Source organism: Balaenoptera ricei, chromosome 20, assembly GCF_028023285.1.
Source record: "Balaenoptera ricei isolate mBalRic1 chromosome 20, mBalRic1.hap2, whole genome shotgun sequence".
Lineage (NCBI taxonomy): Eukaryota > Metazoa > Chordata > Mammalia > Artiodactyla > Balaenopteridae > Balaenoptera > Balaenoptera ricei.
The window spans coordinates 5355225-5368382 of NC_082658.1; the positions used below are offsets into that span (position 1 = coordinate 5355225).

Genomic DNA, 13158 nt, shown 5'->3' on the forward strand with positions numbered 1-13158 from the left:
GGCCTCCCTCCCTGTTCTGGGCGTGTAACTCGTGCGGTGACACGGGGGGGCCTGAGAGTGAGTCCAGAGAACTGGGGTGGGGGGGGTGGGGGGGGGCAAGAGGGAAGCAGCAGCTCGTGCCGTCTGGACGGGGCTGCCCGCTAGAAAACCACCTGCAGAATTCAGGCGGGCCGTCGAGGCCGGGTGTAGAGCAGCCCACTCCCAGCCCGGTCCTGGGTCCCCCGTAGGGTAGAGAAGAGGCTCCAGGTGAGGGTGCGGGATGGACAAATAGCTACATTCACTGAGCAGGACCAGGGCAAGAGTCAACCAGCACGCCAACTCCGCGGTGAGACACGACAGCAAAATCAGCCTGGGAGGGCCAAGGCGGGGGGGGGGGGGCAGGGGGGGCAGGGGGGACGGAGGGGAGGGTACTAAGGCCTAGTGTCAGGCATGGAGCCCACGACACGGGAGAGCAGAAGCAACACCTAGAGACCCTGGCGTCCTGGACCCGGGCCTCTGGCCTGCGTGCTGGGTCCACACGGACTGTGGAAGCCGCTTCTGAACCGGTTCTCTTTCGGGGGGGCGGGGTGAGGGGGGACAGGGAGCTCTTGTCCTGGAGCCCGGGCTGGGACAGGGGTGGGCTGGGCATCTCTCTGGAGTGTAGTGTCTGAAACAGGCAGGCCAGGAAGCAAACATCACAGCCTCACTGTATACAGCCTTCCTACACGCCGGCCCTGTGTCGGGGCTTTGCGCGTATAAACTCAGTTAATTCTCAGAACGACCCATTGAGGTAGAAACGATTATTATTCTTATTTTGCAGACCAGAAAACGGAGGCACAGGGAAAAAAAAAAAAAAAGCAACGCATCAAAGTCGCACAGCCAGTAAGTGGCAGAGCCGGGGTGTGAAGCCAGGTTGCCTAGCTCCGGAATCCAGGCTCTTCCATACCCTCCTCCCCCCCCACCCCCAACCACGCACCTACGCAAAAGGGTCTGCAGCAAAGGAAGCTCAGCGGGAAGCAAGACCTGCCTGCCCACTCCCCACGGGCTCTGTCACTCAGCCTCTCATCGTGGCCAAACCACCTCACAGGCCACCACATGCTCCAGGAGAGGGCTAGGTCCTCAGCCAGAGACCTAGGAACATACCTGGCCCTTCGCCTTACCAGCTCTGAGGCTGTGGACAGAGCACCTCTCGGTGCCTCAACTTTCTTGTCTGTAAAATGGGGCAACTCAGGGGTCCTTCCCCCATGAGTATTCTCATGGAAAAGCCAACAAGAGAACGAAGAGCGAGGACAGTGCAGAACGGAGCACACAGCAAGCACACGGCGGAGACCACCTATGGTTGTAACACTCGGCATTCCTGTGGTTTAAGGCCCGAGAGGAAGGGGATCGGCCCTGGGAAGGGCTCCTGCGATGATGATGTTTGGGGAATGGAACTTTCAAGGTTAAAATAAACTCTTGGCCTAATCTGGATCCTTTTGTTTTGGCATAGAAGGTCATTTTTAAAACTCCCTTCCTCAAAGCGTTAAATTTAGAGTTACCATACGACCCAGCAATTCCACTGCTTGGTATGTACCCAAGAGAAATGAAAACCTATGTCCACACAAAAACCTGTATGCCAGTATTCACCGCAACACTATTTGTAATAGCCAAAATGCTGAAGCAACCCAAACCTCTGTTAACTGATGTAGTACGGCCATACAACAGAATATTCTTCAGCCATGAAAAGGAGTTACAACACAGTTGAACCCGGAAAACATGATGCTAAGTGGAAGAAGCCAGACATGAAAGACCACACATGGTTTGATTCCATGTACATGAAATGTCCAGAACAGGCAAATCCATAGAGACAGAAAGTAGACTCGTTCGTGGTTGCCAGGGCCTATGAGGAGGGAGGGAGGGGGACTGACGGCTCGTGGGTGTGGGGTTTCTGTTGGGGGTGACGAGAATGTTCTGGAAGCAGAGAGTGGTGAGGGCTGCACAGCTCTGCGGCTGTGCCCTGGGAGAAGCGGGTGGGTAGAAGGGGAGGATGCAGGAGGGGGATTAAGTCGCTCCCAGGCAGGATGCCGTGCCCAGCTCTTTACCGGCCCGTCTGGAAGCCGGCCGGGGTTGACTCTGGGTTTGCTCACAGCTGGGTGCCATGCGCCTGCATTCCAGGGCTCTGGGCTCAACGGTGCCACTGGGAGCCAGGTAGGAGGCTTCATTCCTGCTGCAGCATCCACCCGGCATGAACGGCGGGGATGGGGAAAGAGAAGGCAGCCTGGGAGCCATCCCTGTGGGCACCTGGCCCTCTGCCCGGAGCGCAAATGGGGTGGGGTTGGATGGATGGTGACGAGGTCGGAGACGCGAGCTGCCCTCACACAGGCACTGCTCAGCCACCTCATTCCCCAGAGAGCCGTGTCCCAACCCTGCAGCGCTACCCAACAGCCCCGAGTCCCACGGGCGCCCCAGCTCAGAGCTGGGAGAGGGCGCTTCGCGCCTACCGCTTCTGCTGCCGCCCCCGCCCTCTGGGAACGCGCCTGTGCCACATCACGGGGCCTGGGGAGCGCGGGTCCCGGTCCTCTTCCCCACCCCCATCCCCCCAGTGCAACCCCGGGGCCTCACTGACTGGGTCCTCAGGGCTCCCCGCGTGCGCACGTGCGCAGCTGCCCGCAGGGGGCGCTCCACCCCCTCCCCACGTGTGAGCATCTGCTTTCTTCGCGGCCGTGGGAGCAGAGGACAAGGGTCTGGAGTTGCCTGTGTTCCTTGACTTCTCTCAGCTCACACCGCAAACCCCGTTTTGGGCAAATGAGCATATTTCATGGGTGTCCATGTCAAGATTTACACCCTGTCCTATAGCCCCCATTTCCACACAGCAGCGGGAAAAAAATTAATCAATTAAATGGAGTTTCCCCTTTTCCAGGATCAGATTCTTTCCCAAGCTAAACTGCTCTCTTTTTTGGATAAAACTAGTAATTCAGGAATCAAGATCCTTCCTGAGGCTGTGACTTCCTCTCTCCCCACCCCGAGATGGCTTCTGTGTACACGGAAAGATGATAGGGAAGAAAAACACAAAAGAAAATAATAAAAAATACATCATCCTGGTTTAGAGAAACTGGATTTTCAACATAGATTAAAAGACAGTAGTAGAATAAATTGGAGAGTCAAGGTCATCTTTATGCATTAGCCAATGGGACTTAACAGACTAATTTGTATTAAGAACATAATTACATATTATTATTGCACAAGGTTTTCGTGAATTTGAATGGAGCAAGAAAGAGAGAGAGAAGTAAGTTCCTGTTTGGGGGCAGAAAGGACTTTGTTCTATCCTGAGTTTATGAACTAATTTTGGTGATAATACAATTTCTAAGAGAGAGTGATTGGCAGTGAGAGCAGCTTTCTCTCAACGCCTTTACTTTGCAAAATATAAAAGGTGGTATTTCTACATCAGTCTTCACGTGCCTGGGGGACATTTTTATTGTCCCACAAAGCCTGGTGGTCTTAGAACCACAGATGCAACCCACCTCTCTCACGTGACACACGTGGAAACTGAAACGTCGGTAGTAAGAGCCAAAGACGCGGGCAGATGGCCAGGTGCGTGTTACCCAGAGTCAAGCTATGACGTCCCACTACCGCACGGTGGCACTGTCTGCCAACCACGGCCTGCCCTCCACCACTGCCAAACGCTCTTAATAATTCAAGGTAAGGCGAGCAGCTGTGTGGGAGGACCGGAAAGAAGAAGTTTCGGGAAGGAGCTGTCAGTAGATGACTCTAGAATTCCAGGCAAGGTGGTTTGATGGGTTCAAGAGAAGGGCTTGTTTGCATATACTAAACCATATCTGCTAACGTGCCACCTGCTACTGCAAATAAGCAACAGTGCAAGAATTTCCTTCCAATTCTGCTGACGTGATGGAAGGGAGGGGTGGTGGGGAGGACAGCACGGGTGTGGCTGGCTGAGTCAGAGCGTGTCCTCACGCCGGGGTTCCACGTCTCAGGCTAGAGACCACTCTCCAGGGAGCCTAGGCTGGGCTTTGGCTCCCGCCTCCCCGGCGAATGCTGAGACCCAGTTCAGTGGGCAGGGAGGGGGGCAAGATGGGCAGCCTTGAGGAAGAGACGGTCTCGTCTGGGAACTCGGTCCCGCCACAGGGAGGCCTGGGGACACTGGGAGACCAGCCTGCTCCTTAAGAGACGCTTGGGCGAACTCTAATGAGAAAGCGCATCTTTTATTTCCCTAAATCCCCTCCCCCCGCCACGTGTTTCCCTGAATAAACTTGAGCGGAAGCAGGGGGACACCTTGCCCAGGTGGATGCGCACACACGGGTCTACGCACAGAGACGTACCCATCGACTGCTTGTCCTTGTTTCGAAACAAACGGCTGCTTGGCTGATTAGCAGCTGCTGTCTTAAACGAGCGCTGCTATTTCAACAGGCATAACTGGTTTAGAAGCCGGGCAGAAAGATATACCTGACTTTTGCTTTACTCTTTGATCCGAGGGGCAAACACACCCCCTAAAATTTATTTTGATGCCTGCATGTGTAACTCAACGAGCTATGTTAGGTCCGAATGCAGGCTAAGCTACCAGGCGTCCTTTGCTAAGCGTCTGGGTGTTGATTAGCATCGGCTGGTCGGGGCGCTCAGCAGGAAAAAAACCAAAAATCCAGGCTACGCTCTGTGGCTTCTGCGTGGTGCGCCGTGAGGTGTGCGGCCAGGGTCCTCTGCCCGAGCCTGTTCCGGGATGCCTGCGGTACCTGTCGGTCAGGGCGTGCTCCCGGATTACAAACGCCTCTCGACTTGTGCTTAAGTCAAAGCTTAAGTAGGAAGCAACGTGTGAAGTGAAATGCTGGCGCATAAATCACCTCGCTCTCCCTGCTGGTTTGAATTATGCCTGCGACGGAGTTAAGTGAGAGCGGAGGGCATGTTTCCTCTCCGGGGCACGCGTGCTCTGGATGTAATGACACTTCAGAAAGGAAAAACCGCTGAAGCAGCCAACTCCCCAAGGACAGGAGGTCTGAAGAATTTCTTTGCGGTGAAACCCAAAGAAATTGCTGTGGGACCAGATCAGAAAGAAGAAAGCTGTGTTTCCCTTGAATTACAGGCGGCCCTTTGCTGGCTGAGACTCGTCATCCTTCAGGGGATGTTGAATTCTGAAGGGATCCCCCGACGATGTAGGCTATCTAGTGCAGGAGGAAGGTGGGCCAGGTGGAAGAGGGCCGGGGGCGGGGGCGCTCCATAGAGGTGATGAAGTAACAGCATCGGAACACTAGATGGCAGCAGCCGTACACAAATTATATGCTGGGACCCTACCTGTCCTCTTTCCTGGTGTCAGAGCCTTTGATGGGGAACTTGGGTATGGCTGTGTTCCAATAAAATTTCATTTACAGAAGCGGGTGTGGGCCATATTTGTCCCACACGCCATCATTTGCCGACCCCTCCGCTAAATGAACAGAGAACTCTCTCTGGCTCAGCTAGCTTGGTCCACACGTCCCAGGCATTTGCCAGCTAACTCTTTTCTTTTCCCGAATCCATGCAGACCCATCCCTCCTTCCCTCTCAGCCCCTTTCAGCTACCTATGTGATTACTTATGTCTCCCGAACTTGAATTCTCCCTCCCACACGACAACAGAGTCGGTTGACAAATGCTGCCTGTTTGTTCTGCACTTAAAACGTTTTCTTCCCATCAATCTCTCTTCATTCCCACCATCGTCAACTCATCCCTTATCTTCCTCGCAGCTGCTATAACACGTAGCAGTGGTGTCAATAGCATCTGTTCAATTGCTGGGTTCTTCACACGGATCTGTCTACCTCTTCCCCCCAAAAGTATTCCACTGAGCCAGACTAATGTTTAAGTCTCCTCCTGGGCTTTAACATTGCTGGGCACTGGAACCCACCAAGGCTGTCAGCCTCTTGCTGAAGAACGCACTTTTTCTTTGGCCTTCAGTCTAACTTCCACAAAGCGCCACACGAATCCCATCTCGGTGACATCACCCACCCACCAGCTCGCAGTACTAACTGCCCTTATCACCTCCGCTTCTCCAGGCGGACAGCCGCCACGCTCCTGTTTTAAGGCCACCCGTTCTATGAAGCGCCCCTGAGATGGGGGAAGACCTTGCCCTTCGTCCACTGGTTTCTTAGGTAATTTGGTTTGCATCCCTCCCTGTGCTCATCTTATGGCACCTGACGGTTTCACCGCCCACTAACCAATTATTTTAGCTATCTCTTTTGTTACTGATTTTCAATTACATCGCACTGAGGTCAGAGTGTGGTCTGAATGGTATTGATCTGGGGGTGTTCTGACTTTCTCTGTGGCACAGTACTGTAATCAGTTTTGGGAAACATACACACATGTGCTTGGAAGGAATGTTTAAGTTTTTCTAATTGCTGGGTTGGGGGTCTACATGTGTCCATTATGTACATTTGGTAACGCTTTATTTTATCAGTGTCAGAGAGGGGAATGGTACTCCCCACCATGACTGCAGTTTTGTCTGCTGTGCCCTGCAATTCTGACAATTTTTCTTGAGCATTTTGAGGCTGATGTTGCTAGAAGCTTACGGATGCGGGATCGTTCTGTCATCCCGGTACATTGTTTCTCTTTTCATTAAGTACTGACCTTTATTCTTTCTGTAGCTGTCTGCCTTGAAGTCGGCTTGGTCTGATACTGACATTGTAATACCTGCTTTCTTTTGATCAGCATTCACCTTGCGTCTTCTTTCATTCCTCTATCTGCCACCTTTGCACGTTGTGCTTTAGGTGTGTCGCTTGTTAATTACATAGAATTGGAATTCTAAAAAGCAAAACCTCGCTCTTTCAAAAGATGTATTTAATCGTCTGATGACTGTTTCTGCACCCCTCCCCTCAGTGTTAGCCTGTTTTCTCCTTTTTTTCTCCCTCCCTCCCTCCTTTCCCTCCCACGAAACCCTGGTCTGCAGCATGAGCTAAGGGCTGAGAAGGCTTACAAGCCTTGCCTGGGGGCTGTTCTGAGTTTTACCGCTGAAGAGTAAGATCAGAGGAATCTGAAAGGAAGAACCCAAATCACAAACTATATATGGATTTGTAAGTGGGGAAGACAGGCTGAAGCAGCGGGTCTGCATGAGGTCACCCTCTTTCCCTCTCTGTGGCCTGCGTGAACATGCTCTCCCCCCACCCCTACTCCTGATACCCTGGACACAGTGGTGATGCGGGCAAAGCTCTAACGGCTCTGCCCACCGGCTGTGACGGGGGTGGGTGGAGTGTAGGGGCATAAACCCCCCCAAGGATGCTTGTTTATCAGAGGGTTTTATGAGGTTGAAAATACCCAGTCCAGCGCCCCAGCCCGATCCCAGCTGGAGAGCCCCGTTGAGGGTTTATGTAACTCAGAGAGGATCTGTCTGGCCTAGGGAAGGGGGGAGTTGGGTTGGAAAGGCTTTCGCTCTGCTTTCTTCAGAAACGTAAAGGTTAGCAGAAAGTGCAGGTGACAGAATAGAGGGACATCGGAGTTGACATCTTGAGGTTGCAGGAGACATGGTGCCACCAGACAGGAAGCCGGGCCCGTGAGCGCAGTGCATGGGGCTGGGCTGTCACTCGCTGGCACAGACATTTCTGGAGCACGTGCAGCTCCCCAAGTTCTGGGAGGACCTGGCCTTTGGATGCTTAAGGGGTCAGCCCCGCAGGGCTCCTTAGCACGTGCCCCCCCCCCCCACCGCCCAACACTGCCCACCCCTGTCGTTCCTTGTGGTCTAAACCAAGTCAAGATCAAAACGGCTGTACCGGGGGACAAAGCCCAACTCCCCCTCCCCGGCCCGGGTCAGGAAGAGCAGCCCGCAGGGCATGACGAATCACAATCAGCCCTGGATTTTGGTGACACTTCTTACATTCTAAAGGCTTCTCCCCATCCATGGCTCCTGTGATTTTCGCCACAGGCATCTTGTTAATGATGACCCTGGAGTCAGGGCAAGGAAGTGACTTGGGAGTCCAACAGGCAGGAAGAAGAATTGAGAACAGAGAAAATCTCAACCTAGAACTGTGCCAGCCCGCACGCGTATTCGGGGCCTCGTGGAGCAGACACGTCCCTCAACACGAAGCATTAGAATTCAGTGACTACAGCGACACACAGGGGCCCCAGAGCAGCTGAGGGAATCGAGAAAAGGAGGTGATGGGCTGTAAAGAGGCCCCACGCAAGGTTGGGAACGAGGGAAGAGGGGAGAAAGGGATTCCGTGAGGAATGAGTTCCTGGCAACCATGATCCCTAGACACAGGGCAGATCATTAAAGGAGGTGGTGCCATTGCCTTAGGCGGGTAAAAAGTAGAGTTTGAGATTATACCAGTCAGAGGGCAGTGGAGTGAGAAATGTGTGGTTTCGATACAGAAACCAGGGGCCCCTGGACCATCTCTTTGACCTGAATTATGTTTTCAAAATAATTGTGATTTCGAGCACCTTTTAGACAGTGTTCGTGCCGTCTGTTCGAAGTTCACCTCTGTCCTCGCCACTCCCAACTGTCTCCACCTGCCTGTCTGCACTTATCTGTTACCTCTTAGTTCTCTACAGGCGTCGGAGTTTGCCGCCCTTGGACAGAAGGCTCCACCCGCCCTCCTTCAGCCTGGAGGCTGTAGTATTCGTGGTTTTGTGGGCACAGGTGGACCAGGTAGCTTATCTCCATGATGCCTCTTTGTGGTCCCAAGCCTGCAGCCTTATCTAGGCCCTGTAATTCAACAGAGCGAGAGGAAAGGAAGAATCTACAAGGCCTGCTGATTGTCTAGGGAAGACGAGGGGAAACAGGAAGCCGAGGATGACAGTGAGTTTGGCTTGGTCGACCGGGTACCAGGTGGTGATGGGGAACCCTGGGGTTTTGCATGACAGCGGATGGGGACAATAGTTCGACTTTGGAGATGCTGGGTGCAGGGATCCTGCGAAATACCCGAGCGGAGACATACGGATGGTGGCCGGACCCGTAAGAATAAGTTCGGGGGAAAAATCTAGGCAGAAGATCAACTTGGGCATCACCAGCAAACAGATGGAAAATAAAGCCATGGGCATGGGGCAGAATCCCCAGAGAGAGTGCACTAAGTGAGAAGAAAGGGTGCCCTAGAGATGGAGCGCTGGGGGACATCAACATTTCAGGACGGGCCGCAGGACACGAACCTGCAGAAGAGCCTGTGAAGAAGCAGACGGAAGAGGGAGGCAACCCGGAGAGGCCAGTGGCCAGAAAGAGAAAGCGAGGGCTTCTAAAGGAGAGAGCGGTGAGGAGCGTCAGCTGCTGCCTTCGAGGTACAGCTGGGCCTCCGGATCCTGCCATCCCCCCACGGCTGAGTTCGCGGATGCGGAACCTGCGGAGGCAGGATCCGTGGACACCGAGGGCCGACCGTGGTACTCGAGCATTCGAGGATCTTGGTATCCGCCGGTGGGTCCTGGAACCAGTCCCCCCAGGACACTGTCTTTATCATGTACTTATACATTTAAAGCGTTTGGAGAACAGCATGCGATTATATCCATGGTTGGTTTTCAAAACGGTTACCCATCAGACAGCTCATTGGAAAAACGTGGCGTAAACCTGCTTCTTGATAGAGTACCTCTCTCAGGTATGAGGGTCCCTGACCTCCTCCTCGCCTCCGCCAGTCAGACCTGGGGGGCTGGGGCTGCTGCACAGTTATGTGCAGACAGCTCACCCGAGGCAACAGGCACTTCCGGGCACCACCGGGTGCAGTGCCACGCTCTAAGGCACTAGGTGTCGGCTTACCTGGCACTCTCAAAGGTAGCAGATGCCGTCTTTTCTACAGCTCCAAATCCAACTCCAACAGCAAGACCCTCTGAAACAGACACAAAAAAGTACAACGGGTTAGGAATCATTTTTCTATAATACATGCATGTAGAATCGAAGCTTGCTCAGAAGCCAAAGCCAGCAGACTCCTGTGGGCTGGATTAGAACTGCTGTCCATTTGGGGTTGGGTGATGGCCCAACTCGCTTGGTGGGGGAACCCCTGGGACACCATGGAACCAGTTACACACTTCATCACATTGGCAAATCCCCTGGTCTTTTTTGCATACTTTATAGTTACTCAACAGGCTTATACTTAATTAGCTGTTAAGAGCAAGCAGTTTCTTCACTTCTTCCATAAGAAATCAGAACAACAGCATTTTGATGTGACACAATACAGGTTAAAAGCAGATCTTGCTAAGGCTAATCTCTGAAATGGGTGCACCGCTGTATTTGCAAATGCAAGTAAAAGAACTCCATAAAAAAATGGATCTTACATTTTTTGGGCTTCCCTGGTGGCCCAGTGGTTAAGAATCCGCCTGCCAATGCAGGGGACACGGGTTCGAGCCCTGGTCCAGGAAGATCCCACATGCCGGGGAGCAACAAAGCCCATGCACCACAACTACTGAGCCTGCACTCTAGAACCCGTGAGCCCCAACTACTGAGCCCACGTGCCACAACTACTGAAGCCTGCGTGCCTAGAGCCCATGCTCCGCAACAAGAGAAGCCACCTCAACGAGAAGCCCATGCACCACAACGAAGAGTAGCCCCCACTCGCCACAACTAGAGAAAGCCCGCGCGCCGCAATGAAGACCCAATGCAGACAAAAATAAATAAATAAATTTATTTTTAAAAAATGGATCTTACATTTTTAAATGTCATTGGATTTTTCCATTATGTGTTGATTTTGCAACTAGAAACTAGAAGTTTTTGAGTCCCAGAGTTCATTTGAATTTGACTGTTTTAATCCTTTTTATTAATTAAAAAATGCTTGCCAAAAAAAAAAGGTTCATCCCCATCACTACGTCACATAAAATTGCACGAGGCTGCCAGAAACAGAAAATCCACGGAACAGCAGCTTCAACCAAGGGTCAGCAGACTATAGCCCAGGGGCCACATCCAGCCCACTGCCTGTTTCTGTATGGCCTGCAAGCTAAAAATGATTTTTTTTAAATTTATTTATTTTATTTATTTTTGGCTGCACTGGGTCTTCATTGCTGTGCGCGGGCTTTCTCTAGTTGCGTCGAGCGGGGGCTACTCTTCGTTGTGGTGCGCGGGCTCTAGGTGCATGGGCTCAGCAGTTGTGGTGCACAGGCTCAGTAGTTGTGGCTCACGGGCTTAGTTGCTCTGTGGCATGTGGGATCTTCCCGGGCCAGGGATGGAACCCGTGTCCCCTGCATTGGCAGGCAGATTCTTAACCACTGCGCCCCCAGGGAAGTCGTAAGAATGATTTTTACATTTTTAAATAATCAAAAAAAAAAATCAAGGAAAGAATATTTCATGACACATGAAAATTATACGAAATTCAAAATTTAGTGCCCATAAATAAAGCTTTATTGGCACACAGCCGTGCTTGTTTGTTGATGAATTGTCTGTAACTGTTTTGTGCTATGTCAGCAGAGAGTAATGAGAGACCAAATGGTCTGAAAACCTAAAATATTTATTATGTGGCCCTTTAAAGAAAGAGTCTGATGACCCCGGACCTAAACACATAGGGTTTTATTAGCTCGTGCAACGAGAAGTCCAAGGTTGATATGGTGGCCCAATGACGTCATCACAGACATTGACGATCCAACCTCAAATGGCAGGGACTCTTACAGGCTGCTCTGAGATGGTGTGACCATAGTGTAGCTTGAAGCTTGGGGATGGACAGAGGATCTTCCGAGTCCTGTCCAGTAGGAGTGAGCTTGCCAAGTTCACCAACGCCCTGATCAAATGTGGAAGAGCCGTGCTGGTCTGCATATATCTGATGGAGAGGTAAGAAGGGTTATAAAAAAGAAAGAAGGAAGGAAGGGAGGAAGGGAAGGAGGGAGGGAGGGAAAGGAGGAAGGGAGGAAAGGAAGGAACTGCCCCAGTGGCCTGGGATCAATGGCGTAGAAGCACAATGTTAAGACCCTTTCTGACATCTATGGGGGAGTGCAACCCCAGTCCAAATAGGAAAGAGAATAGCCAATATTGGTCAGAATCAAGACCAAGGGCTTGGGGCCAGGAGGAACTTTTGTTACGAAGAGGGAAGAGGTCAAAATCTACCGAGTGAGAAGGGCGTGTCTTCTTTTGGGATTCACTGCCCTTTAAACTGCCCCTTTTTGTCCGTGTGTCCTGTTTTGTCCATGTGTCCTGGAGCGGGCCTAGGACACTGGGATTATAATACTGGCTCTGGGTGGCTTGTCCCATGGTGAGGCCAAAGAGCTCACCTGTGACCCAGTTTGGTTCGCCAGGAGACCACAATGAGGCTTGGAGCCCAAAGACCCTGCTAAAGCATGAAGTGTTCCATTTTGCCTCACCTTACCCTTACGCTCTGTGCTTTGGTCCCGTGGGGACCTTGTGGGGCAGCTGTGGCCCCTGGAGGCTGTTGGTTGAGCATCTGGGATTCTGATGCCTCAGCAAACATCTCCCCACATTTCTCGTAACAACCGACCATGGGATACAGAGTCCTAGGACTCCAGAGGTGGAGGAAACCCCAGAGACCGCCTGGCACGACTCCTGGGCCACTGCCAGATCCAGAAGCCAGGGGTTTGGGAGTCTTGCCAGAACCAGACAGCAGGATGGAGGCTCCTGGGCCCGGGCTCCCTGCGTGCATGACACACACCACAGCAGGTGCAGAGAAGCCCCCGCTACCAGCTCTTGGCTAAAGCAGCAGCCGAGTCAGCGCTGCCAGAGCAGCCAGACTTTTCAAGATCAAGGTTTTAAAATCTTATTTATTTTTAGGTGCCTGATATCAATTCTTAAGAAAGGCTGAGTCTTCATTCACCAAGCCTATCCTCTAGGATGACTCTAGGTTCCAAAGTAGGCCTTGTAATTCAAGATCTTAGTCTCTCTGTGGTCTTTCTCTGGAGAAATGAGGGGCTGGCGGCCCTTTCTAGGCCATGCCCCGAGGCAGAAGCTCATGAACTGAAGGTGGGAGCCGTCACCTCCACTCTACGGATCAGAGAGGAAAGGTGACGATGAGCTGGTCTGAGCGCCCAGCTGGGCTCTGATTCTGAGGTCCAGGCTTCTCATTCTTTACAGCTGCTTGTCCTTTTCTTTCTCTTTCAGAAACTTCCTCTGAGGGTGGGCTCTGCAGAAGCCACCACTCCAGGGAGGGGGGTGGATACAAGTTCAACACTTTCAGGTTTGCCTGATGCATCTGACAAGCTTCAAAAGGAATGAGTGTCCTAGGTGAGGTGCCGGATATTGCCGAGAGCTGAATTTCAGGACGGGCTGGGGTGAATACATCTGAGGGTGTCAGGCACCCTTGCCATTGGGAAGGAGGCAGC

At 52.3% G+C, this 13158-nt stretch overlaps 1 protein-coding gene across 8 annotated transcripts in view; it reads right to left on the reverse strand.

Annotated features, from left to right (window-relative positions):
* SLC39A11 (solute carrier family 39 member 11) overlaps positions 1–13158 on the reverse strand; it is a 424377-nt gene that overhangs the window by 58811 nt on the left and 352408 nt on the right. For all 8 annotated transcript variants that reach the window (XM_059908944.1, XM_059908941.1, XM_059908947.1 and 5 more), the window contains one exon: positions 9665–9734. In XM_059908944.1, coding sequence (XP_059764927.1) covers positions 9665–9734 — 70 coding nt within the window. The remainder of the gene's footprint in view (positions 1–9664; positions 9735–13158) is intronic.